This window comes from Lutjanus erythropterus, chromosome 20 (assembly GCF_056507025.1).
Source record: "Lutjanus erythropterus isolate fLutEry1 chromosome 20, fLutEry1.hap2, whole genome shotgun sequence".
Taxonomy (NCBI): domain Eukaryota; kingdom Metazoa; phylum Chordata; class Actinopteri; order Lutjaniformes; family Lutjanidae; genus Lutjanus; species Lutjanus erythropterus.
The window spans coordinates 33,530,385-33,558,049 of NC_139336.1; the positions used below are offsets into that span (position 1 = coordinate 33,530,385).

The 27,665-nt window shown below is 40.8% G+C and overlaps 1 protein-coding gene across 2 annotated transcripts; it reads right to left on the reverse strand.

Annotated features, from left to right (window-relative positions):
• Nucleotides 1-144: 144 nt before the first annotated feature.
• On the reverse strand, nucleotides 145-26,860 carry pi4kaa (phosphatidylinositol 4-kinase, catalytic, alpha a). Of its 2 annotated transcripts, none has more exons than XM_084745722.1 (54): nucleotides 26,658-26,860; nucleotides 22,419-22,535; nucleotides 22,198-22,291; nucleotides 21,959-22,047; nucleotides 21,431-21,503; nucleotides 20,969-21,231; nucleotides 20,329-20,395; nucleotides 20,078-20,226; nucleotides 19,920-19,985; nucleotides 19,735-19,831; nucleotides 19,440-19,631; nucleotides 19,255-19,355; nucleotides 18,826-18,955; nucleotides 18,607-18,736; nucleotides 18,427-18,522; nucleotides 18,165-18,348; nucleotides 17,956-18,056; nucleotides 17,113-17,281; nucleotides 16,221-16,271; nucleotides 15,951-16,059; nucleotides 15,657-15,793; nucleotides 15,435-15,568; nucleotides 15,247-15,329; nucleotides 15,091-15,161; nucleotides 14,016-14,140; nucleotides 13,818-13,899; nucleotides 13,626-13,709; nucleotides 13,118-13,207; nucleotides 12,883-13,002; nucleotides 12,282-12,374; nucleotides 11,400-11,556; nucleotides 11,161-11,288; nucleotides 10,911-11,069; nucleotides 10,674-10,825; nucleotides 10,390-10,497; nucleotides 9,836-9,963; nucleotides 8,505-8,660; nucleotides 8,202-8,281; nucleotides 7,912-8,111; nucleotides 6,898-6,985; nucleotides 6,633-6,800; nucleotides 6,462-6,515; nucleotides 6,146-6,266; nucleotides 4,361-4,490; nucleotides 4,183-4,253; nucleotides 3,641-3,713; nucleotides 3,372-3,552; nucleotides 3,092-3,196; nucleotides 2,453-2,578; nucleotides 1,828-1,948; nucleotides 1,579-1,738; nucleotides 1,271-1,360; nucleotides 465-548; nucleotides 145-377 (listed from the first exon to the last, which is right to left on the reverse strand). In XM_084745722.1, the coding sequence occupies exons 1-54, from the start codon at nucleotides 26,754-26,756 to the stop codon at nucleotides 326-328; spliced, it is 6,288 nt and encodes a 2,095-aa protein (XP_084601848.1). In that variant the 5' UTR covers nucleotides 26,757-26,860; the 3' UTR covers nucleotides 145-325. The 2 variants fall into 2 exon arrangements, with proteins under 2 accessions (XP_084601848.1, XP_084601847.1); XM_084745721.1 differs by having other exon boundaries at nucleotides 9,743-9,963.
• Between the last annotated feature and the right edge of the window lie 805 nt (nucleotides 26,861-27,665).

Genomic DNA, 27,665 nt, shown 5'->3' on the forward strand with positions numbered 1-27,665 from the left:
AATAAAGAACTACTTAAAAACTCAGATGTGCGTTATAAAACCAGACAACTTACAGTATCACTGAATACAACTGGATCAAAGTGCCATGTTGTTCTCTCTCTCTCCCGCTCTCTCGCTCTCTCTCTCTCTCTCTCTCTCTCTCTTTCTCTCTCTCTCTCTCTCTCTCTGTCTCTCTCCCGCTCTCTCTCTCTCTCTCTCTCTCTCAGGAGCACCTCCACCTTATTGAAATCATCCTGCAGAAGGTTTGCATTGCTTGTGTAGTCGTTTTTTTTGTTGTTGTTTGTTGTTAGTGTTGGACGTACAGTGGAGGTCCGGTAGAAGATCTTCAGTAAGGGATCTGGTTCTGGTAATACTGCAGCATGTCGTAGGTTTTGCTCCTGTTGAGAAACAGCACGTCAGAGTTACAGCAGCTCTTATCGTGTTGGTGTTTGAATCACGTGAACATCATGTGAGGTTTTTCTCACCTGCTGCTGAGGAAACAGCTTTGGATGACTTTGATGATGAAGGCTGCCGCTTCTTTCTCACTCATTTGAGGATTAAACCGACCTCTGATCAAACAAACAAACAAACAACATATGATTATTACTATAAGATTACAATGAATGTAATGCTGGCAAGGAGGAATAATTTATCATTTTTGAAGCGTATTGAACCTCGTCTGTCTTAAATCATAATCTGAAAAGTAACTAGTAAGTAAAGCTGTCACATAAATACAGTGTAGACACTAAAACCCTCAGTAGAGCTGAGAGGAGCTGCAGAAATGGCTGATGATTCTTTGCATTTGCATTTTGAGTGAAACCTTTCATATATTTTTGAGTATTGTTTTTTCTCAGAGATCAATAATATTATCAATGAATTAAGCTTTGGCTACAAGTGCACTGCGCTAAAAATCTGGACGTACTAGAAAAGAGAAGAATGGGGAAAAACTTTTCTTTTATTCACGTTTCCCTCTATTTCATTAGCTGAGTAGCTGAGTGGTTAAGACGCATAACTATACTAGATAATCGTTTTCTGTCCGTCTTCATTACTGACTGTCTAATAGGACAAAATACCACAAAACAAACAAACAAACAAACAAAAAAACCTTAAACACACAAAACTTTAACTACAAAACAGAAGAGAAGTTGAATTTGTGCAGAAAATGGTCTGTTTGCTATAATCATGTTCACTTTATACTGGTCATATTTACAACATTAATCAGTAACCAATTATTTCTACACATTACACACACACACACACACACACACACTCGTCCTACTGTTGAACTCACTTGAGCAGTTTAATAGTTTGTCCTCTGAAACACGGCAGTCCAGTGTCCAGCATGAGGGTCACCAGAGAAACCACTGCGTCCATGTACGGTCTTCATGTTCAGATAAAAAGAAAAGTTACACAACGTTACAAAGTTAAAACACAATACAAAAATTCTCTGTTGTTCCCTTTGACTTAAAACTTCACATCTTCCTGCTCTTTTCTACATCATGGAGGATAAACAATCCTGGGCAGAAATACTAAACCACCATGGCTTTCTTTTTTGTCTCTACACACCTACTGCTGACCTTTACGTTTGCAGTTTCTTACCGTACAGCCAGATATCCTCTGACACACATCTCCATGAACCATTTGAAAGGCGTGGCCTCCATCTTGCCCCCCATGATCATCACCATCTCGTCCGTCAGCTTGATGTCCGGCTCCCAGCCCAGGTTACCTCCAGGAGAGCTCTCAAACATGAAGCCAAAGTCTGAATAAAAAAACACAAACAATCATCTTTTCAAAAAATTCTCCAGACAGCTAAACAGTGAGACTGTCTCCATATATATACCACTGTACCTATGTGGATGAGGTGTCCCTTGCTGTCCAGCATGATGTTGCCGTTGTGTCTGTCTTTGATCTGCAGCAGGAACAGCAGGAGGCTGTAGGCGGCCATGCTGCGGATGAAGTTATACCGAGCCTGTGGGAAGGAGCAGACGTCAGAGACAGCTCACAAAATCCAAAACAGCTCTGTGATTAATGGCCAAGAGGTGAAAAATCTGTCATGAAGAAATTGTCTGAGAAAAGTGTCTGGACGCTGTAATAGACAATAATTGTACTTTTGTCAGGAACACCGACGCAGCAGCGTCTTTTTTATTTGAGGAAGCTGCTTAAGTGTTATGTCAACATGAGTTTGATGTCACTGTAGCCTTGAAAGTTTCTGACAGGAAATCATTTTTATATTGTTACATTATTGTTGCATTCTTGTATTTTATATATATGTGTATGTCTATAGTCGATGTGCACTTGACTTTGCTGTCTTCTTCAGGTCCGCAGTAAAAAAAAAGGGGGTTTCATCTCACCAGTTTCTTTACAATCAAGAGGACTTTATAAGACAGGGTTGACAGTTGATCCTCACTTTGAAATCTGACAGATAATCACTAATAGTGAATAACATGGTGACAAAAACTTAAAACTGTCTCACCTTCTGGAAGGCGAGGGTGGATTCATCTCCGTACTGATTACGGAAGTAATCGTACATCCCGAAGTCCGTCTGTCTGCCAAGTTGGTCTCTGGATTTACAGTCTGGGATGCACTCGATCACTCCACACTGAGGAAGAAGAGGATCACTTAATAAACACTTAATAATGAAAATGAAATTCTCAGTTAGAGCCTCGTTCCCATCAACTATCACACATTTACCAGAGTAACTGTTGGGATATGGGGATGAAATTACATGCAGTTTTAAAGAAGTCCTACGTCTCCAAATCACTTTATTGAAATGAAAGTAAACAAGAAAACGAACATTATTACAAAAACTTTTCATTGCTGATATCCAGTGTAATGCAGAGATTCTGAGGTTCAAACATGTTTTCACTTATAAAAATACATTTATTCAGACTGTGATAAGCCAGACTCGTCTCACCTCAAGTTAACCTGTATGTAGTAATGTTGTGTTTCTATACCTCAATAATTAAATTGTTGAGTAAAATATAACTGTAACTATCAGGAAATGATGGTCAAAACTACCAAAATAAGATGCAGGCTGTGAAAAGCATCACAGTAAACTGTAGACGAGGTGTAGATGAGAGAATACTGGGTTTAATGGGACGTGAAGTTTTACCCCTGGTGCAGTGGCCACCACTCTGTAGGGAAAGACGAACAGATCCAGGCCGACCAGCTGGAAAATATTCTTAAAAAGTCCAATGATCTGCAGAGCGAGCATGTCCTGAAGACAGAGAGACACATGAGGACGGTCACAAGAGAAATCAGAGAGTTTCCTCCACTGAAATGTTCCAGTAAATGGACATTAGTCTAAAATAGTATAATACAAAAAAATGAGTAAGAAAAGAAAAGGAAAGAAATAGTAAAGGGACATTCCCAGTGGTAAAGAGAAGTGATACCTGTCTACAGTCGTCTCCCACTTTAAAGATGGCCGCCTGCCAGCAAACCCTGCGTGATCCGTCTGGATTCTCGTCTCCGTCTTCCAGAGAGTCTGCGGGACAGCGGAGACCCTCCTTCTCCAGTTCACTCACCCCACAGCGCTTCACCTTAAACTTGGCCAGATAAGGCGCCTTGGCAGCACTGTGACAGCAGAGAAAACCGTCCAATCAGACGATACGTGGACAGATACGTGTCCTGAGAAGAAGTATGAATTAAAACCTGTCGTTACCTCTGCATGGGCGTCCCAGACTTGTAGTCGATGTCCAGCACGATGGCTTCAGGGTTACTTGGTAGATAACAACCTAAAAAACACCAAGAGACAAAACAGGCTGCGTTTAGAGAATCTTATTTTTTGTTTTAAAGTGACAAACATTCACATATTCTCACTTCAACACCAGATTTAAAAAAAACAGAGATTATAACCAGGGGTGGAATGTAATATTTATTATATATTATAGATTATATAATATTATTTATTTAGGTAAATCAAGGAGCTTATTTTGATATGATAGTCAATACTGTCCGAACCAAAGCTCAGGAAAACATGCAACATCTTAAATATAAATAAAATATTAGCTTCGATGTTTGCCTTTTTTGTTCACATACATTGTCTTTGTTTTTCTCGCTTTTTCCGTCTTTCTGTCTCTAAATATTTCTGGATTGTTTTGAGGAAAGAAAAAAACACTCATGTTTTCACTGCAGCAGAGTTACAGTAGGTCTGTTTGTAGTTTTTAATTATGGGTCCAGACCTACAGTGGAGCAGCGTGTTACCTGGCTGGACTTTGATGTCCGACAGAGCTTTGAGACACGCCCTCTTTCTCTCCTCTCCCTTCGGAACCGGCCTGTAAAATACAAAATAAATCAGGTTTTAAAACTGTGCATGAAAAATAAAGATGTATCAGGTTTTAAATGACACTAAAACATTTCCTTGTTTGCAGAGTGAATTTACTTGAGAATGGCGGACACGTTGGTGATCTTGTTGAAGAAGTCAAACTCTCTCTGGTAGAAATCTTTGGCCGGACCCGACAGAGAACCTGTGATCTCCTCAACCATCTGCTCCAACAGCTCCCCGATGTCAGCTGCACAAGTCAACGAGGCATGAATTAATGTGATTACATACAGCTTCGTTTGATTTAATGAATATAATTAATCTGATCAGGGTTTTCCCATTAGGCAGAAAATATAATTACACATTAACAGGAAAAGATATCACATAACACAGAGAAACCAGAAATAAGACAAATACGACACTAAATTAGACAATTTCATAAACTTCATGTATATTAATGACTAATTAACACAGGAAATGACTGAATGAGTAACTCGTGCATCAGACTGCAATTTTACATTTTAATAACGACAAATAAACTAAAATCTCTATTCAGAGAAACAGAGTTTGTTGTGTTTAATACATAAAATGCTTCAACCTGAGTGACGCTGTACAAAGAACAGCTGGAGAAGATTTAATGAATCTGGTGTTTCATCAAAAGTTTTCTCATGATTTTAAAAAACATAACATCCTGGACATACATGCTTCACTCTTCATACCATAAATGAAGTCTGACTCTAAACACAGAGCTGTTTAGAATCAATATAACAGTTCAAAATTTGTTTATTCTTTCATTTGATTATTGGGAAACATTTTAAAGTAGAAAAAGTGTTTTTGAGGAAATTCCTGCTGCAAAAACCTGATCTGTTCCTTCATTTGTCCCGACCAGTGAGAACAGAGGATCGGTTTCAGCAGACCGTGCACATATTTGTTTTTAGTGTTGTCCATTTGTGAAGCTCTTTTGTAAATGAGTTCTGCATTAAGTCTCAGAGATTCAGGACCAAAAATCTGATTTCTCTTTCACCTTTTTGTATCATGGAAATATTCCTAAAGTTCTCAGTAAAGTGACATAACTTTTTTAAAGATTTTATGGCCACAACAAAAAAAGTTACAAAATTATGACTCCAGAAGAAACATCACACCACTTCTGTTCTTTGGAGCACGAAGACTTTCACTCTTTGACTTCAAAAGGAAACGAGGGATGAATTATGAGGAAAAATGGGATTGTTATTCTTTATGAACTCTTTTTTTTCCTGTCAGTCAGTGTGCTGTAATGTCCCAAACCTCATCTGTTCTCTCTTCATACCAAAAACTAAAGAAAATAGACAATCTGATCCTCCGTATTTTGCATTTCCTCCACCAACTGCGGAGTTGGTCTGAGTGTTTGGTGATCTTTACAGCTGACATGAGATTTTTACTGCATTTAGTGTCATGGAAGGAAAATCCACAGCATGCAGTGAGTTTTTTTTTTTGACTGCATTGTTCTCACACGTTTAGTTCTCCGTCTATTTTCTGCACTCGACATTCCTTCTGTTGCCACTCTGCAGGCCTGCGTGTCTGTCTAAGCTACATTTGAGTTTTTATTACAGCTTTTGAACTCTGTTGTTTCTTCTCACACTTTTCACACTTGATCTCTTTCAGGTCTCAAAATGAACTGGAATTCATCAGTATTATCTGCTATATATAGTGTGAACATAAAGAGGACTGAGGCCACATCAGAGCTGAAGAGGACCAGGAAGAGAACTCTCTGTTCTGAATCTTTGTTTAAAGAGGACTACATGTGAAAAAATGACTTGCAACACAGCTGCCATTTTTAGTGTTCTAGTGTGACATCTAGTGGCAGTGAATGTCTCTGTAATGTCCCTGCTGCACTCGCTCACTTTAATTTGAAGTCTCTCTACTCACGATCTTTGTGGTGTCCCTCCTCATCCATGAAGATGTTGGTCTTCATGTTCCAGATGAACTGGTGAGCGAGAAGCTGAGACTTCTGGGCCGCCCACAGGATGTACTCTCTCACGTAACCCATCTGACCAGGACAGAGAGTCAGAGTTCATCACTACTGCTTCATAAATGACAAGTAAAACACTGTGAAAACAGGCGACAAGTAAGTTTAAGCTTTAGTTTACTTTACTGATCCTCATCTTGACTGGTTACTGATCCTGGTCCTGATCTCACATGTCATCTAGAATCACAGTATGTACTCATGTTAAATCATGTTTACCTTGTCGTAACGGAGAGCTTGAACGATCTGTGGAATGTAGAACAAGATGGCGTCCTAACAAGAGAAAGAAAAACAGATTAAAGTTAAGAGATAAGTTATAGTTCTCTCCTGCCTTTTAGAGGGGAAAAAAGCCTCCAAAGTGATGCAAAAACTGATGAGTGTGTGGCTTACCGGAGGAAAGGAGCGTAGCACCTTGACCCCGTACTGAGCAGTGAGAGGATGAGGAGGGTACATGCTGCTGAAGTAGGACAGACCAGTGGGCGGGTCTGCAGGAGCCCAACACAGGATGTGGCTCAGCTCAGGAGAGTCAGCATCAATAGTGTGCCACGTCACCAGGAACTGGGACATAAAACAGTGAAATAAAATATTAAAAATCATTCGCAAACGTAAGAACAAACGTCCGTTGGCTGAGCTTCGTCGGAGTAACTGATCTCACCTTGACGGCTTCAGGTACGTCACTGACAGCTCCGGGGTCCAGCCTCACCAGCCGGGTCACTTCAGCAACGATGGCGTCATTTTTAAACCTGGAAACAAAGGAGTTAAAATAATGAAGTAAATGATCTCCAACCTGAAACACGTAGGAGGTTTTCAGTGGCTGGAAGTTTCTCCCTCAATGTTCACTTCAAAACAAGACTATAACTTTAACTGAACAGCAGCCACTGAGGTCACAAGTTGGCAAAAACTACAGTCTAAGTACAACCGTAGCTTCCTGGTTCTGTTCAGAAATTATATAAAAGGTTTCTAAAGAGCCGTTTTGAAGCTCACTGTGGTGACTCTGCCGGTCACCATCTTGGCAGTGTCGGCCCCCGCTTAACTCTCGTATTATCCAAAAATGGGCAAAGAGGTGGAGTGTGGAGGAGCTGAAGTGGCCGAATGAAGTCGCTAACCATCTGTGACAACACCCACCCGTCCCTCAGAGCAGCTACTCCCTTAAATATGCATAACTTTAAGCCTTAATGTAATTTAAACAGGTGAGTTATATAACAATTCATTGACATGAATGTCATGAAGTGGGAAATTAGCTATAGAGAGTAAAACCATGTTGTACGAGGCTGGATGTTATTTCTGCTGTGAAGTTGGACAGTTTAATGTGGGACTCTCCGGTGATCTACTCACTTTTAAAACCATGTGGTGATTCACAGCGTGGAGCACAGAAGCTGATGAAACAGCAGCTCGACAGGAGGTGGATTCTGCACTCTGTTCACTGTTTACTAGACTCATAAGTCAACCTCTAAACCCTTTGCTCAATAGAGACCGAGGACAGTCTCCCAGCTTTTGATTCTAAAACTAAGTGGGTAAGTAGGGTGACCCTTCATACTGGGACAGAAAAATTGCCTGCTTCCTGCTGAGCAGAATGGGGGCAGCAATTGTTTCTGCTGTCCTTGAAAAAATGTAAGGGGTGTAGGTTTGAAACAGCTGTTACTTTAATGGTATTAAACAGAGTGCCTACCTTGTTGGTAACTGCATAGCCAGGTAGGGTGCGATACCCCAGGCCAGGTTGACGTTATCCTTCCACTGTTTCTCAGTCAGGCTGATGTATTTGGACCTCCAGTTGGCGATGCTGGTTTCCACTGACTGCTCCGTGGCGATGGCCAGCTCCTGAGTGGACAGTGGGTTGTACCACGTCGTCAAGCGCTCGATCTCACTGGCCTGGAAAAGAAGGAAAGGGGGCATGAAAAGTGGCTGGTAATGAGCAGTGGGATTAAAACCAGAAGATGACAACTCATTCTGAGCTCTCACCAGTAAGGCCAGCAACAGAGTCCTGCGTTTCATGTAGTATTTGTGAAGCTGCGTCCCTCTGTTGCTCTTCTTGGACGTGCCTAAGAGGAGAGGAGGGACAAGCAGTCAAACAGCTGTATCAGTTAAACGTCTTTCACCTCACACTGTGTTCTTTTCTGTATTTATGTTTTTGTGGACTGTAATCAGGTACAGCACAGGTTCTGGTCCAACATCACACAGTTCACATCAGCCAGTGCCCGGTGAAATGCCTCTTTTCTCTGCTTTGAGACTGTTCATGTGCTGAATGTGAGCGGTACTCACTACCTGACTTCTTGGATGCGGTGGACATGCCGCTGGACAGCGGGTAGGTGTTGATCCATCCCTGACCGCTCTGCTGGGAGCGAGAGCTGGAGTCAATGTTGCTCCTGAGGTCGGCAGCGTTCATCACCGACAGACTGTTCAAGGACGGGTCCTGATTGTCTGTTTACATACAAACAGAGTCAGTACGGCCGAGATACGAGCACATACACAAACTTTATTAACTTTATTATCCACTTCAACATGTACATTTTGTCTCATGAATTTCACACAGTCTTGAGTCAGTGTCACAGAGAAATACATCCATAACATGATCGATGATGAGGGAGTTTCTGAAGAGCGAGATGAGCTGCATCATTAGTCCTCTGCTGTTGTGATGGTCATGCATTTGAAAGCAGGGAAATCCAGCGGGATTTATATGCAGGTAGGAACTGCCTTGAACCACTGATACTGGGTCAGATATTATTTTGACTTGTTAATGCGCGGGGGGGGGCTGGAGGAGTTGGATTAATCTCATCCAGGATCAGCGGTTAGAGGACTCGTCTACCTGAAGCGACTCGATGCGAATGAGAATGAGACCATGTCTGTTCTCGGGGTCGTCGGGGATGAAGAGGAGAGGAATTTCTGGGGTGGAAGAAAAAAATTTTTTTTAATTTGTAGTTTCTTCTTTTTGATGCCAAGTTGGTTGAGGAGAGGGGCAGACGGGTGGGCTGACATGATGAAGAATCATGCATCTTTAACGCGACTGACAAATTTGCGCTTTTTCCTCACAGCTGCTCAGATAACAAACAGATTGACTGAAAAATATGAGGATTAAGAGACTGAAAAGTACAAACTTCAACTCCCAAAGAGTTGGGCGCTGTGTAAAACGTAGATAAAAACAAAATGCAATGATTTGAAAATGATTTGCACTCAGCTGAATAAAGTTTGAAAAGGATTAACACATCATTCCGTTCTTTTTTTTATTTACGTTTTACACAGCATCCCAACTTTTCTGGAATTGTTTTGTAGGAGAAAAAACAAGAGAAAAGGTGAAAGTGTAACAGCAAGGAAATAATAGGTACCAAGAGGAAAATGTTGAGGAAAAAAGAAGCTATAAAAACAGAAAAATCTAGGATTGTAATACAGATAGATACCGGGATCTATCAGCAGCATTGTGAGGACAAACAGCGTCAAATTTGACACGCGTGAAAAAAACATGCCCCTGCTGCAGTGCAGTCCGAGCTCCACCGCTTTAGGCTTACTTAAGATAGATATCGGAGAAGTGCTGGACACGATAAGCGATCCAAATATCCCGGCAGAGAGCGTGCTCGGGGCTGGGGTAGTACCAAGCTCACCAGGTGGGACCAAGTGGCACGCTGCCAGGTACTTCTTGTCAGACAGGATGCTGGCGTAGAACCGGATCATGATGCTGATGTCCTCGCGGAGATGCTTGTCGCCTTGGGTGGGAAACTTTGGAGCCACGCTGAAGAGACAGACAATGAAGACTTTGATTATCAATAGTTGAGTTAGTTAGCAATGTCTTTTTTAAAATATTTTTTATTACTGTAATGTACCTTTGGACAATTCAGATATTTTCAGAGGCTCTGTGAGGCTGTACTTTACAGCTTCATGATAAATTCTAACATCCACATGTGGGTCATTTCTATGTTTCACAGCTTTTTATAACACATAAGGGGTTAGAGGTACTCAGAGCACAGGCTGAGAAGTTTTTACCATCTTAGTCACCTTAGTCATCTTAGTTCACCATCTCAGTTTGGTGTGGAAGCATGCTAACACTTGCTAACTAGCAGCACTACTAATTTTTCTCACTTGTTCCTCTAGGGTTTGGACTGAACATGTTTGTTGCACCACTAGTTCTGACCTTTGTGTTTTATTGTGTTTTTATTACCTGAAGTAATCGAAGGCTGTAGAATAGATCTTCTCTCGGAGCACATTTCTTACAGTTGCATTGGTGAGAACGTCAGAGTGGAGCAGAGCCAGACCCAGAGTCAGCAGCCTGAAGCACAGAGAAATATGGTCACTATAAACACATCTGCATCCTTAAACCAGTTTCCTTAAAAAAAAAGAATCTTATTGTGAAGATCCCCAAAAGAGAAAACAGGCATGAAATGACAGGAAGATCATAAAACATAACATACATTATTTTGAAGCTTTGTGTGTGTGTTCTTTTACCTGAAACGAGGTCCGATGGCCGCTACGTGGCGGTTGAGGCTACTCTTAGCCCCTCCGACGTTGAGGGACAGCGAGCGTTGTAACAAACTGCCAAAGATCTCCACCTGATCTGCGCTAGAATACTTGGCAATCTCAAATCTCTGGACTAGAAACTAGAGGACAAGAGGCAGACATAAGAGGCAATAAGACTGATGAGAAAATGCAGTAATAACCCAAGCAGAGTGTCTTTTGTCTAACCTCAATCCAGATGTGGTGAGGGGTAACATCTGGAGGGCAGGGAGTAGGCTGACTCTCCTCTGATGCAGCCAGAGGATCAGCCTCCACCTGAGCGTCTGAGAACAAGCCCATCTTCAGCTCCACGGTCATCTGCCACGCTCCCGCCATCTCCCGCATGAACTACGCAAACGAAGAGGAGTCTGACAGTATGAGAACAAAACAAACACACTCACAAGGACACAAGTGGAAGTAACAGAATATGTCTGTGTACCGGTACTTCCACTCCAACACGAGCTGCCAGCAGCCACTCCCAGCAGGCGATAGCCGTCTCCATGCCATGAGCCGTAAACATCTTGAGAGGAGACCAGCAGAGGTGGTGCAGCAGCTGAGGGTCGCAGTCTAGAGTCCAGTCAAGAAAAAAAAAGACAAGTCAGATGATGAATCCAGAGAAAACAGAGCTCTGAATTTGGTGCAAAATACTGTAACTTGTGTGCAGAGAAAAAGTTGAACCTTTGCTGCTGATGAGCAGGGCGGCCAGTTTGAACATGGCCTCAGTGAAGGCCTCAGGCTGCGCCGAGTCTAAAGCCTCTCCCATCTGTTTGATCATCAACCGGCCCAGATCGGACTGTCCTCGAACTGCCTGCGCGAAGTGGATCATACCCGAAACCTACAGACAAAAGAGAAAAGATATGAGCAGGAGACGTGCAGGATAAACAACAGTGTTTATGTCCCGCTGCTAGCTCAGTTATTATTACCGCTCCAACAAGGTTTAAAATGTGACACAGAGAAGTTTCAGAAATGAAGCACCTGATCCTCAGCTGCCATGTATTTAATGCAGTTTAAGCTTAAAGAATACATGTTTGCAGCTCATTTAGACGTGGTAAAACATGCTCTGTGACTGTACTTCAACTTCTAACTTTCTCTGTGATCACTCAAATTAAATGTCAGGACAACCAGTCAGATAGTACAGCTGTTGTACAGCTACATGAGAACAAAAACTTGATATGCAATATGTGACTAATAAAAAGTTATCGACCAAACATTTACTTCTCTGACTTTCTGAGATGTTGTTCTGACTTGAGGCTGCATTCATGTGAATTTTTTCAGTCTGAAAACCATTTTTCCTATTATTTCAACAGCACATGAATGCACCCTTAATATAAATGTATGTTTACCAACAATGTCATGATCATTAAATAATAATTTTTTCACCTGAGCAGTTTGGGTTAACAGGTTGCATTTATCAACCACAATCAAATCACATATATTTACAAGAAAAATAAAATAAATACAAACAACTAAATTGTGAAATTGGCTGTGATGTAGGTGATAAGAGAGAGCAGGATTCTGTGGACAGGGGCCATAATAACTGGTAAGGTTTGGTGACTTTACCTCTCCAGCGTATCTGTTCCTGAGGTTGAGGGAGGCCATGAAGTTGGAGTAGTCCTTCTTCACACAGGCGGGACGCTCCGTCAGCTGAGTGGACTACAGGTGAAAGTATATTAATAAAATCATGTGAACTGTAATCTGTTATGTAGAAAGAATGTAAAGTGTCACATACAGAGTACTTTATTGAGTCTTTTTCAGACATGAATTACGTAACACTGCTTTTCTGTTTAGAGTGGTGTCTCTTTGTCACTCAGACATGCTGCAGGTGTCCATTCTGTAAATGTTCCTAATGACAGGACACGATGTTTGTGTTATTTGGCAGCTGGTTGTGTGTAAAGAGATGACATGAAGGTGTTTTTTTGTTCTCTCACTGGCTGCATCACTAATGTATTTCCTCAATTATGTTGCTGTTGAAGCTTTAATTAATGACCATTAAGAGCACAAGAGATGTTCGCCTCCACTTCCATCCAGTAAATATCAGACTAAATTTCAAATTTTAAAGCCACTTTAGTTCCTGACATAAACCAATGATCTGACAGCATCATCTCAAACAAATGAAACTATTGACAAGAATTTGCATATGAACAGTCAGTTTGTGACCTACCCCGAGTGTGGTGCTCTGTCTGTTGTAACCAGCGAAGTGCAGGATGCTCTCTGTGGCCATGGCCAGGCCCGTGTGCTGGGAGAGACCCGACACCCAGTTCTGATGTTTGTTCAGATACTCCTGAAAAAGACCACATGAAGTTCAGTGAGTAAAAACATGTTTAAGACATTTATTTCATTTATTATATGAGGGGGGTTTAAGTTTTATAGCACGCCATTTTTAGAATAAATGTTACCTGGAGATGTGATTTGGTCACAGATGGCGCCCACTTCATAGCCTCTTTAAGGATCTCCCCACAACGAGCAGCAAAGTCCTTCACTATGCTCTAAAATTAAAGATACAATTCAAAATAAATTCAATTCAAATGACTTTATTCTTCACCAGTGCAGTGGACAAAGAAGACAAAAACAGCAATCTGTTCCTTGTTTATAGTGTATATATTATTACTATCAGTCTTATATCCTCATTTATATTGTTCCTTCTCGTAATATTTTCTCTGCTTTACATTGTTCCTATTTTTATATTTCCTCTTGTTTATATAATTTAAATTACTGTGACTCCACATAAATGTTAAAAAAAAAGAAAAACAAAATGATAAGTCTTGTATGTGTGAAATGTTTAAAACAAACACTTTTCTCGAATTCTGATCATTTTAGACGAATAAAACATTAATGTTGAATTAACAAAGATATTGTACAGTGGTGGGGAATGACTAATTAAACTAATGAATAAAACAACGTTACCTCTCTGGCTTCATATGTATCTGGGACAGTGATCCTGTACGGAGTGTCTGGGATGTCATAATAAGGTTGGTCTTTATGAATGTCCTGTGATACAGAACAAACATCACTATTAATCTCATGGTATACAGATCCATTAAGTATAAAGACAGACTGAAAACTGATCAATAGTTTCAAATGTTTTCCATCACTCACAGCACTGAGAGAGAGGGACAGTGTCTGCAGGATGTCCAGCATCGTCCTCAGCACACGTCCACTCCACAACAAGTGGGGGAAACTGAGGACAGAGAAAATACTGTTGACTCAGCTGAATATGAACCTGGATTTTTAACTGTTCATTAAAGAGTCAGTGCAGTGTTTATTCTGACTAAATGTGTTTCAGTGCGCTCTCACGTCTCAGCCAGTCCTGACAGGTATTTGTCGGCCACTCTGCGGATCCTCTTGTGGATGTGGTTGAAGTTGACCAACAGGAACTGAGCGTGACGTTCCAGCTCCTCCTCGTGGGCTTTGGTTTTTGGCTAAAAATATAACATTTTATTCAGATTAGGTTGGAATTTAGGTTGGATTAGGACTCCACAGGTTTCTCAAATTCTGTCTTTAGCAAAAAAAGGGCTGCAGCTAGTTGATTAATCACCAGTTTATTTAAAAAAACAAACAAGATATTCACATTTAAGAAGCTGAAATCAGAGAATTTTGTCTTTTTATGCTAAAAGAAAGTACTCAAACCAATTTATTTGCTTCACTTTTTCACAGATTTTTTTCATTTTAGCAGCTTATTTACAAAGATTGCAGATGGAAGTGAGCTGCAGTTTATCTGATTTACAAAAAGTTCAGCTAAATAAGATCTACAGAGGCCTGAAAAGAAATGTAGTGTTAACAAAAATGCTTTTCTACTGTTGAAATTATTGTTGAAAAGAAGACACAGTATATTCAAGAGTATGTGATATATAAAGCTGGCAGCTCTCTGCAGTGACCCTGTTGTGATCCAGTGAAGGTCAGGAAAATACATGAAGTGTTGCTCTTCTGTGTGGCGCAGAATGAAGAGCAACTGTAACTTTAAGGCCTGTTTTAACTTGCAGCAATAGAGACAAACAGTGCCACAGATTTTACAACTGGTTTTCCCAGATGTTTGTTTTTAGACAGTTTCCTCTGCTGCATTGATCAGTCAGCAGTAATAAAGACAGAGCAGCAGCTACTTGTGTTTTCATTCCCAACTCCTTCTACACTCCTAGACAGAAACAACTTTAAAACAATTTTTAACTGCGTTTCTTCCATGTTACTAACGCAAAACTATAGTGCAAACCTTTTGTAAAAAAAGGACAAAAGCATTTTAAGTGTTTAGTGCCTAAAAAGGGCCTCAGATCCTGAGTAAATATCTCCCACTGTTCAATAATAAAGAAATCAAAATATGCTACACAAGTGCACACACACACACACACACACACAAGAGTGGAAACACCTCACTTACTTTTTCAGCCATCATTTGCAGGAAAACCTCAAAAACTTTGTCGCTGACAGCGATCACACACTGCATCATGCCTGTGGGAATATTTTAAATATTAATTCATATAATAAACAAGTTATGGCACATGTTCTTAGAAAGTTCTTCTTTTCTTCTGCTTACCAGATTTATCCTTCTGTATTGCTCTGTCTTCAAAGTAACGGAACATGACCTGAAAGCGGTCAGAGTCCAGAGAACGCAGCATCCTAACAGAAATTAAAAAACAGATCATTGAAAAAATTATATAATCATGACTACTAAACATGGTCAAGCACTTAAGCCAATATTTACACTATAAATATGTAAAATACCTCATGTATTCTAATCTGTAAACAGACAGCAGATAAGTGGACATGGCAAAGTCCAGTTTGTTGATGAGAGCAGCGACCTCAGGAGGAGGATCCAGCAGGTTGATGATGGTGCTGCGCAGATCATTCAGCTCCGCCTGAAATACAAACATCGAACCATAAACTAAGGTACATTTTAATACGTGAACATACATGTGCATGTGTGTGACTGTGCTGCTCTCATACCGGAGTGACGGTGTCGTTCTTCAGTGCAGAGTTGTACTGCAGCTCTGAGCGTAAAGGTTCCCCGCTGGGGAACGTCAGCAGCGGTGATTTGGTCGCAATCTCACAAACTCCCTCATACCATTCCTCTGGCCACAGACCTGAAGATTCAACAGAAACAACTCATGATGCTGCTGCATGAAAATTAATTGCAAATCCATTAACAATAATAATAATAATAATTCATCCATTAACTAATTTTGTTGATGAACACGTCATGCAGTGAAGACAGAAATAAAGACGTATAACTGAACCGACCTGAGCCCTCCACAGCAAATCCCATGACGACAGAATAAAGCCAAAAGTCCCTGAAGAGCTTCTGCAGACGTGGCTTCGCTTCTTTAATTGGTGGCAACCTCTTAGTCAGCTGACAACAGAAGAAGAAGAGAGAGAATGCTGTGGGTCTGTGTATTAATTATGGTGCAGTAAATCTAACCCATCATTAAAAATAATTGTTAGGGCATCATCATGTGTTTTGGATGCTAGTAGATAAAACTGTCCTTTGAAAAACCCCAAATTATGACTCACCACTGCGATGACTGGAATCAGGACACCGAGGTTTCCAGCGCTGCTTGATGCCTGGAGAGAAAAACGAGGAGTGTAGAGTTTAATATTAGGATTATTCAAAAAAAGTGTTTGTTGAATTATTGAACAGCATCTTAAATCCTCTCATTCACAACTGTCTAACCTCAGAATTGGGGGGCTGCAACTGCCAATTTTGGTAACTTAAAATAAATATTCTGAAAACCAGTGATTGGCCAGATTCAAACTTTTTTCTCAAGCTCTCCTTTTTTATTTTTTACACAACCAAGTGCAACACAATGGAAACAATGTGTGCCTTCCAGGGGAGACTGTCCAAAAGTGTGCATCATTGTTCTTTGTTCTCAGTTTCACAATTTATTGCAGCAAGACTACAAAGACACACAAAAGACCCTGAGTTCTCATTGATTCAGAGCAGATTTAAGCACTTTTTGTCTTCACATGAGTCCATAAAGCATTTTAAGCATACTGAACCCTATAGACCAGCAGTTCTCAAAGGTTTTGCATCGTGTACCACCTCAGAAAATATTAGGCTCTCCATGAGCAGTACACGTACCACAGTTTGAGAATCTAGGCAACGTCAGAGCCTAACCTGTGCTCTCTGTATCTTCTGATTAATCAAAATATGGTTAGAAATGAGAGGATGAAATACAAGGAAGGTTTTACAGCCCTGAAAAGTTATCATGGCAGAAGAAACTGATAAATGTATCTATAGATATTTTACAAGATATTATAGCTGTGATGTACGCTTGCTTGGATTGCATTACCAGCTGAAGCTGCAGGACAGGATGAGCCAACTTTTTTTCTGGACTAGCTTGCATTATTTTTTGCCAACACTGTGCTCTTGGTGCTTCCGTCTTTGCACATGTGTGAGTCATACCTTCAGCGCCGGGCCTTTGTCCGAGGCTCTCTCGCTGGCTCTCTTCCCCTCCAAGCCCAGCTGAACAAAAAGCTCCAGCAGGTTGACCAGCAGCTCATCGACCATCTGCTCCGCCTGAAGGTTGGCTGCGATATTACCCAGAGCATTTATCACAGCCAGGGAACAGTGTCTGCACACAGAACAAGGAACATTAATTTACGAGACTCTTACAACGATCTCTGAATAACACCCGACTACATGAGAAGAAGCATATTCTCCCACTTTATGCTTCATTTTTCATGTACTTCATAAAGAGGTAACTTCAGTATTTTTCAACCTGGACCCTGTTTCCCTTGTTTTTATGTCTAAGTGACTAATGAGGATAACAACCTTTGAAACTGGTTCAGTATTGAGTGAGACCTCTGTAGCTGTCAGCCGTCAAACAGGCTGAAACTGCAGAGTGCCCTCGCGAAAGCCACCAGACTCCATTTACTGAAACGGTCGCTTTAAAATCATAAAACACTCATTAACACTCAACAGAAACAAAAAAAAAACAAAACCATCTTAGTTCATCTTCTCACTGTTCCAACAACCAACTCTGGTTGTTTGGTTGAAACAAACCATCACATGTAAAAGTACTGTGGCTATTAATTTGTGAATTGAGGGTTTCTTTTGAATAAACCAGAGTTGGTGATTGTTGGAACAGTAGAAAGGGAAAACATTGTTTTTTAGTGCCAAAATGGAGTTTTATTATATTATTAATTTATAAAGAATGTTCTCTTCATTAGTCACCTTGACACAAAACACGGGCAAAAGTTCCCCAGGTTGAAAAATATTTAAGTTACCATTGAAGATGTTGGTCACCTGTATCCGTGGTCTTTGTAGTCTTTGGTGGAGTAAACCATGGAGCTGGCTTTAACACTGATCTGCTGGAACAAATTCCACACCTCCTGGTAGATGTATTGCTGAGGTGAAAAAAGAAAATAGCGTCAGAGATGGTCTAACACCAGAGTTAACATGAGCTGAAACAAACTGTTCCAAACCACAGACAAAGTAGAGATGTTAATACTTACATTGCCTGTGATGACCATGCAGCCCAGCTGGTCTATGATGAGGACATCGAGCTGGGAGGGCGGCTGACAGAACTTCTGCTGGAGGATCTGCAGGATGGGCTCCATCACTCTGGGCGTGTCCCGTAAGGCCACGGCGATGTGACCCAGAGCCCTGATGGTGTGGTCTGGGATCAAGTGAGCGTCCCTGGACAAGAGAAGTGAACACATGTAAAGAAATACACTCAGAAATATCACAGTCAGTATAATATGATGCTTGACTCACTTATCATTTTCCTGATAGATGTAGAGACGGTTCGACAGACTGGCGAGAAAAGCTTCTACAATCACATTATCCATCGTCAGTCCAGCTTTCAGGCACCTGAGGACAGAAAGTAAAGAAAATAAAGGTCACGTTGATATTAGTGTGTGTGTGCTGCACATGTGCACATGTGTGTGAACTCACCTGCAGATGTTATCTATGGAGATGTCCCGCAGCTGTTCATACATGGACGGCTGGCTCTTTTTGCTCGAATGGGTGCTGAGAGTTGACTGGGAATGTTCGTTGGTCACATGGATCTTTATCTCTCCACCTCCTTAAAAAATACATTAGGATTTGGTGAGAAAACATTGAACTGGAGATAATTTAGCTGTTGAATGTTGCTCAGCTGCAGAGTGTTGTTACCTGGAGTGTACTGGCTGTGGTATTTATACAGCTTCACCAAAACAGGAGAGGGAACCACCAAGAAGTCTCTCAGAGACATGGTGACAGAGTGAGCCACCACAGGAAAACGCTCACACAGACGACCCAAACCCTGAGGACACAAACACAGGTATGGATTTCTTTGTACAAATTAACAATAATGGCTGCATTCCATTCAGGTTTAATGAAAACAAAAAGGTGTTTGCAAGATCAAGTTTAGCCTCATCCTAACTTAACATATAAATAAATTAAAAAACACACAAAATGCTTCTGACTTGTTACTTAATAGTCACACCCAGTAATTGGAAAAACAAAGTTTTGGCCCATTCAACAAATTATCCCTCCTCATCAACGTGCTATCCAAACTCATGAAGACATGAAGAGAAGAAACTGAAAGCAGTTGACTGTTACCTGTAAGCAGCAGATGAGGAGGGGCATGTGAGCGATGATGACTTTACTGGACGTCTTGGACTGCAGCTTCTCTGATAGTTTGGTGCAAAGGTTTTCAGCTCCTGGTGAAAAGACGAATAGAGAAATGTTGCGGAGATCGACCTCTAAGGCAAATCACATCCTGTTTGAATGAAGCGATTTCTCACCCTGCTCTTCAGTCACCGCCCACACCATGAGGTCCACGCAGGCAGCGTTGGCCTGACAGCGCAGTTTGAGCGGGCTCAGTTCACTCTGGAGGTACTCGACGTCGTGCAGGATCCTCTGCAGCTCCGACTGGCTGCTGCTGAACTGCTCCAGCACAAAGTCATGGACCTCCTTCACAAAGTCTGTCTGAAGGTCTGGGGAACACGGGAAATACATTGTTACTGTCCGATTTTGAAGGAAAAATTGGACTGAATTTCAGAATAATTTGAAGAAAGAGGGGACAACTGGATTATTTACCTTTTAAATTGTACAAGGTGTCTCTCAGCATTTTAAATATGGCGACATACAGAGGATCACTGAAGGTTTTGTAGTAGAGATGAAGACCAGGACTCGACTGTTAAGAAAGTAGAATAAATGTATCAATGGACCAGTCATGTTTAAAAAGAAAATCAACAAGCGTCTGCAGTAATTAAGAGTCATACCTCTAGAAGTTCTGCCAAGGAATCATCCAGTGACTTTAAAAACGACTCAGAGACAAACTGTTCAACCTATTTGAGAGAAACAAGTGAATGAATTTTTAATATTTCTACATGAAATTCCCTTAATCAAATGCATCTGTTCTGCTGCGGAGGCTGCTAACCATGTGGAGGAGCTGTCTCAGCATGTCCAGAGGGACATGAAACTCTCCAGTGCTGCTTCCAGTGAACAGAGGGGAGACAGAGAAGCTGGAGCTGATGGTGGAGAAGTAGTAGTCAGGGTCCACTGCGCTGCCATCAGGCAGGTATGAACCTGAAGAGGGGAAAGCACAATTATTTGAAGCATGTTCCTCAGCGAGTCACTGATGTTTCCTGACAGCCCGGCAGGCCCAGCTGCCTCTGCTCGGGTACCAACCTTCAAAGTAGTGTGCAGAGGGATCAGCAGGTGAGCTGGGGGTCAGACAGGCTCTCTCTGGACTGGCCTGAAAACACAGAAACACAGGTACACACACGTGTATGTGAATGTTTTGCAAAGTTGGATCTGTCTTTTTTTAAATGGAGCTGTATGTAAGAATTGGCCATCGCTTAAATAGGGGGCAAAATATCACCAAAAGGTGGCTGCTAACTGTAGCTGCTGTTAGCTAGTTAGCTCAGTTAGCCATCCATCTTGTGATCCTATTACTATTGACACTTTTGGCTGCGCAGAGTCAAACCATGCCGTGCTAATTTGCGTTTCCATTACCAGTTTTATCACACTGAACTGTGCCGTGTTGCGCCTAAGATGAAGCTTATCTGGAGTGAGTTTCCAGGGACGCCAAAGACTTGGCGAGCACAAGAGAGGTGTGAAGTGGGAAAAGAGAAAGAGGGAGCTCAGGCATCAGTCAGCATGCAGCTCCAGAGGCATGGGTGGTGGTTATGACAGGGTCAGCTCCAGAGAAAACCACCTCTGTGATGTTGGACTGACACTGGACATCTTTGACGCAACAACAAATATTATGAAACTTAATCAAGAATTCTTTCATATCGCTTCTTTAACTTCTCCAAACCATTTGTACCTGTTGTGACACACTGGACAGAGAGGAGCCTTTACGTCTCAGAGTGTCTCCCTGACACACCGTGAGCAAAGAGCTCGGCAGGATGGAGCGGAAGTCATTGAAGGACCGTCGGTGCACTGCATCGCTTTCGTCGCCAGTAGGCAGCACAGGAGCAACCGGTCGAGGGAACAGTTTGGACAGTAACGGCTCATCAGTGTTGCTGTATCGGCCAAATGCTCGGGCAACACCGAGCAGGGTGGGCACAGTGTACCTGCACAGGTAATCTGTGAAAGAGTCACACGACGAGTTACACAAGGTAATTTATTTCCTCACAGTGTCTCTAAAAATGTCCGATAACGCTAAAGAAATGTGCAAAAATGAGGATTATAATTTCAAATCGAATACTGGAATAAGACCCTATTTAATATAAAGAAAAACATATTTATGAAATGAAAGGAAGTGTGAGGTGTGTTATGTTGGTACCTTTATCATGAGACTCTGGATTCTTGCAGATGTCTTGCAGGACCTGCATGATGTCCATGATCGCCTCCAGGATCTGACAAAGACATCACATCATCACATGCTTCAGTTCAACCATCCACATCAACAAGGTTAACATTTAAAGGATCATGTCACATAATTTCAGGTCAATGCTAGTATGTACACTGACTAAAGAGCAATTATGTTAAATAATTGATTGCAATATGGACCAAAATAATCATGATTATGATTTTTGCCATGACTGAACAGCCCTGTCATGTTTCTCTTTCACTGTCAACAAGCGTGACAACACAGACCTGTACCTTTGACAGATGTCTGTCTAATTTGTCTAACTTAAACCATGGAGGTCTCTTATTAGCTTCAGCTAAATCTTTTTATTTTATTGTACAGATCTGCAGAGACTGTCCTCCATCTCTTACACTGGAATCCTTTGTGGAATCAGTCTTTTCACAGCCAGTATTGAGAGGAGGAACAATATCAGCAGCCGCAAATGCACACACAAACACACACCTGTCCTCGTAAGGTCTCATCACGCTGAGCAACGTCTGACAGTAGCGTTACAAGAGAAAAGCTGAAGTTCTCTGCAACAGGAAGGGTTTCTGAAAGACAAAAAACAGCCTCCAGAATTATATTCCAGTACAGTGGCGTCCATATTTAAATCTCACTGAATAACATACAATTATAATGAATATTTTATGACATATTTAACATTGTTACAAACATAATGAAAGAATGACAGGTGTAGTCACCTCTTCCTTTGCGTTCTGAGCTTTCTTCAATCCACTGAACTTTAGGAAGCCCTTTAAGCAGCCCAAGCAGGTAAGGGACGATAGCATCTTTATGCTGCAACACAAGTATTTCACAGCATGTATTTATAGACAGGGTTACAGCTGCTATAACACCATCCTGTGAACTCACTGTCAGCACAAAAGCATGATGAAAAGCAGAGGTAAGTAGGGACATTGTTTACCTGTAGATTTGACTCTACTAGAAAGATGCCCAGTGCAATGACAGCGTCTCTCCTCCTCTCATCCAGCTGGAAGACTCCTCTGAAGTCCACGGGACACATGCATTGTAGCTTTTGGACCTGTGAGAGGACAATGCACGGCTCAAATGGATCACATCTGATGCTGTTTTGATTAAGATCAACTGGAAGCATAATACAATCTTTTTAGAGTGCAGAATTCACCTGCCCACAGGGCTAAAGCAGACACATCGTTCATTTCTGGTTCCATTAGCGATAATGATTTGGTCGGCCTGAATGTGCTTTGGGAATCGAGCCAAACCTGCCTCTGGCATTAATTAGCCTAATGCTAAAGGGCCAGACGTGAACTCTGAGAGGGATTAAACACCATTTAAAAACAGAGAGTGAGATCACAAGTTCCTACATGTCTTATCCATTACTTAATGTAGAAGATCTTTTAAAATGATCATGCTGTTGAAGGATGAGGGGTCACATCTGCCACAGAAAATATTAACACTGGATTTGAAAAGCTAAATATCATCTCAATTATGTTACATTTGTCAGTGCCATAACAGTGATAAAATGCAAAAAAAATGGATTTGGGTTTTCAGCTGGTTGCATTCCAAAGCTCAACCTGCTGTGCTTGGACAGAAGTTAAGCCCTTTAGTGAGCCAGAAAAGACTGGGCTTATGGAAACACATTTTAATTAAATTGCTGGAGCTGAACCAATAGGATACTTCCATCACACAAACTGATTTTTAACCTAATAAAATACAACAATATGTTCCTGAGTACCAAAAGCTGTTCTGTAACCCACTGAAAGGAGGCTATGAACACTAAGTCCGATGTGCTGAAACAGACCGCTGAGGTTCTGGCTCAGACATCTGGAGACTAAACTGAGCAAACAGTCATAGATCTAGAACTAAAAAAAAAATCATTTTGACTGAAAAGAAAAACTATTAAAATTGTTATGAAAGAAACATTGAAAGATTGGTTCATTTTCCACTGGAAATCCGCTGTCATATAAGCCAAACACTGCACTCTCAAATCCACCAGACTCCACTGACAAAAACAGTAATTTCACCTAGCAGAGCACAGGAGCTGCTGGTCCACTGCTGCCTCAGTCTGTTAGCTTGTTTGTGTTATTGTGTGACTTTGTAATTTTGAAAGATTAGTTTGGATTTGCCAAAACTGTATAGTAGCACAAACAAACTAACAGATAGAGAGAGTGATACTTGGCTTACATGTTGCCGGTCTCTCATCTTAAAAGGCTGTCGAACAGCAAGGTAAAGTGGTGAATATCTTCTAAATATAATGTACACTTAAACTGATATTCTTTTTTCAGGTGCCTAAAATACATTTCATCATTCTGTCCACAGCTGTACATTGCATTCCTGCTGCTTCTCCAAACTGGAGGCGTGTCAACCGCCATCTACTTTAGGTAATACACTGACTATGTATAAGCACCTCATAAACCCCATCAAAAATCCTGAACTATCCCTTCAAAGTGTTCTTCTTAATGAGTAAGTTTCAAAAAAAACCTTACACATACATTAAAAAGGCAGAAAAACACTGACACAGTCCACTTACACAATAATACAGTGGGCTGACTGCTCAGTTTATTATTTCTACCACAGCTCTTTCATCACAGGATAAACTTCCTTTTTAGGTCATGGTTCACATTTCCCCATTTTGAACCTCAGTGGGTATTTTGTCTAATCACTTCAAACTCTGCCTGCTCCTCTTAAGTATTTCAGAAGCTGCCTTGTGGCCTGTTTTAATCCCTGACCACAAATCCTCACCTCCTGAGTGAGGAGCACAGCAGTCAACAGCATTATTCCAACAACTTTCAGCAGTTTCAGCTTCACAAACCTTTAACACTGATTTACCTCTGAATTATATATCCATCTAACATGTTTTGCAAGATGAAAGATGAAGTCTGTCATGACTTGACTACTTAAATCTAAAAGGGAAGGTGGAGCTTATACGTCCTCCCTGTCACGGCCAGTTTAACCAGTTTGTGGTTCCTGTTCAATCATATCATATAACAATTGCAATATCAGTCAAAATGATCACAATTGGATATTTTTTCAAAATCGAAGAATGTGAGCACCATATAAACAAAAATATTAAAGCTGTTCAAACTAGATTTTGACTCACTAGCGTTGCAAATCAACAGTTACACAGTGAAGTTGGGACTTTTGGGGCCTTCGGGCAGCTGCATGTTTTTCCTGCTCTGTGATTCAGCCTGAGCTCATTTACTATTGATTACTTCTGCCAGACGCATCGACAACCTTACTGTCGCTCGAAAAATGCTGCAGTTAGTTTACAGATACATTGATCCACTCCATGTAACTATGAAATATGATTCAGTGTTTGTAGACAGGACCTGAATTTATGGAGCTCAGTGCTTCTCTGAAGTAAAGACTGTTCCTGTTCACTACAACTGAAGGAACTGGACTGGACTGGAAATATTGGACAATACTGAACAGTGAACTAAAATGCAGTGTGTAGCAGTTTTATCGACTGCCAGTAACACTCACACTTGTATTTAAAAGTGCCCTCAACCTTAAATCAATCACCTCATTAGGGCTGCAACCGATGATTACTTTTGTTATCAATCAATCTACTGATTGTTTTAGTGATTAATCAATTAATTGTTTGGTTTATGAAATATTTTACAACTAAAGCCCAAGGTAACCTCATGGGATGTCTTGTTTTGTCCATCCAAGACTCCAAAACCACAAAAATACTCTATTTACTATAATGTGAGACAAAGAAAAGCAGAAAATATTCACATTAAAAAGCCTGGAAGTATACTGAAATGTTGGCATGATTGCCAAAATACCTGACTGATGGATTTTCTGTTGCTCATCTAATCATTGCTCTACTTCAGATAACTCCTCAACAAGTATTTTAAAGCCTCTGGAAATGTGGCTAAAAAAATAAAAATGCATATATGAGCTCAAAGTTTAGTTTCTCACTGAGCATCCTAAAAGCTCCAACTGAAAATAAATGTTCATAACTACATGTGTGTGCTTTCTGGTGACAGTTTTCTCACCCCCACTTCACTCTGAAAGATACCCTGATAATAATCCACAGACAAATCTGTTCTTTACACACCACCTCATTAAATATTTACAGGAAGAAGAAGTGAGGGAGGAAATATCTGATGAACTATAGGAAGTGGCTCTCAAAAGGGTACACACCTCTTCTGCTTCTGCAAATCATGTACACATGTTTTGGTGTTGTCCATCTCTTACTGCGGTCTTCTTTCTTTATTTCACTCTCAGGAAAAAATGTGGCACACAGTCCGATTCAAACCAGACTCTTCTGCTGCATTATTTGGGGTTTCCTCACCCACATTACAACTTGAGAATATAAGTAAGAACGTAACTGCCTTTGTTTCTTGTTTTTGATGTGGTATATTTACTAGTGCATTTAGTCTGCAAATGCTGATTTCCTTGAAAATCCAACAGACAAAGTTGTAACAACAACAACAACAACAACAACAACAAACCTCTACATTATTTATGTAATGGTCATTTATGTAATAGCAGTTTGACTAATGTTTCTCTGCTTATCATTGCTCCACAACACATGACCCATCATAAGCATTTTAGCTTTACATGTGCATGTAAATGTAATGTAAATATGCATGTAAAAATATAATTTGGGAAGAGTTAATGGATGGCACAGGCATATGTGGACAGCTTTTCTTTGCCATTTAGTAATGACTTTATAGTTTCTAGGTGTTTTACAAAATAAAACTTTGTGAATATCTGTGTTGTCCAACTTGTGTTTCTGTGATAAATAACAGAAACATCCACAGCTGCAGCTGACTCTGACCCTCCTGTATGAATGACAGCCCAGAATGAGCTGTAGTGAAAAGAATATTAGCCGATATCAAAAGGAAAATCATACATATTTGTGACGTGTTGGCAGCTTTCCTTGCTTTTACGACTCAGGTCTTTAGCGTTAACCTAAAGGAAGATTAACTCCAGGTTCAAAACAGCTAACGCTAGCCGACGTTAGCTGAGCTACCTTTGAAGACGCCATTAAATCTCAAAATGACAACTTAAATCATACACTGACAGGCTGGCGGACATGTTTGCCGTGTTTTTAAGCTGATACCACAGACCTCACCGACAGGTAATCGAAGTTACAGACGGGCCTCGGTGTCACAGACAGTTTGACAGGTGTTAGCTCGTCGTTAGCATCCATACGTAGAAAACGTTAAGTTACCTTTTCTATGGGCGCGTGCTGGTGAGCTGCCAGAGAGCGAGCCAGAGACAAGACGGTGTTAAAATAAAATCCTCTGCTTCCCCCTCCATTCAGAGACATGTTGAAAGACGCCTTAATGCTGCTGTCACTGCCACACCGACACAAACATCTTCTGTCATTTGTCCCGAGGAGAGAGAGAGAGAGAGAGTCCGCTCCGCTCTGACAACTACGGCGAGCGAGAGGTCCAAACTGCGTAGGGCAAGGTCAACATACAAAAAGAGCCTTAATGACAGCGTTATAACCCTAAAATACATTTTCAAAGCTGATTGATGTGACAGTGGATTAATGTTTGTATATGATTTAATAAAACAAAATAGATACGTTATTTCCTTTAAAGATTTCTCCAGAAATTAGAATATTTATGGATGAATTGATAACAAAATCTCTCACCATGATACAGAAGACCACAAAACGATATTTATCACGACATTTAAAAAACAAAGAAAAATCACGATTTTTTTGTTCATATAAAATTAAAAAGTGTTGCTGCTTTCCTTCTGTAGTAAAATAAATTAACCTGAGCATGTGCACAAACTTGTCATGAATTGTTTTTGGCAATAAATGTTTGCATTATAAATGCATGTAAAACAGCAAAACAAAAACAACTCAGCAGTCAGTAGCAGTCCTGTTACAAAATAATACACAATAAAATAAAATAAAATATAAATATATAAATTAAAACAGGGTCGACTTGTTCTCCACAGCCCTTCCTGTATGTTGACACTGATGCTGCATGTGTAAAATTGGAGCATTTTTGTCTGTTTGAACTTGCATACAAAAGTCAAAATACTAGTGATAGAATTCTGAAAAAAAAAATCACATAATTCTGCTGGTTTCAGATCTATTGTCAAATATTTTGATGATGTTCAATCAAGCAGTGAGGAAACAAGAAAACATGCATACAGTACAAATTACAGCGAGATACTGAATATCAATACAGACTCAATGTCTGACTGATCTGGATTCCCG

Coding starts and splice junctions, on each gene's coding strand:
- pi4kaa (XM_084745721.1), bottom strand. CDS start 26,756: ATGTCTCTGAATGGAGGGGGAAGCAGAGGATTTTATTTTAACACCGTC. Junction 15,794..15,950: donor ATTTGCTGTGGAGGGCTCAG/GTCGGTTCAGTT, acceptor TTGAATCTTCAG/GTCTGTGGCCAGAGGAATGG. Junction 378..464: donor AGCTGTTTCCTCAGCAGCAG/GTGAGAAAAACC, acceptor GTTTCTCAACAG/GAGCAAAACCTACGACATGC.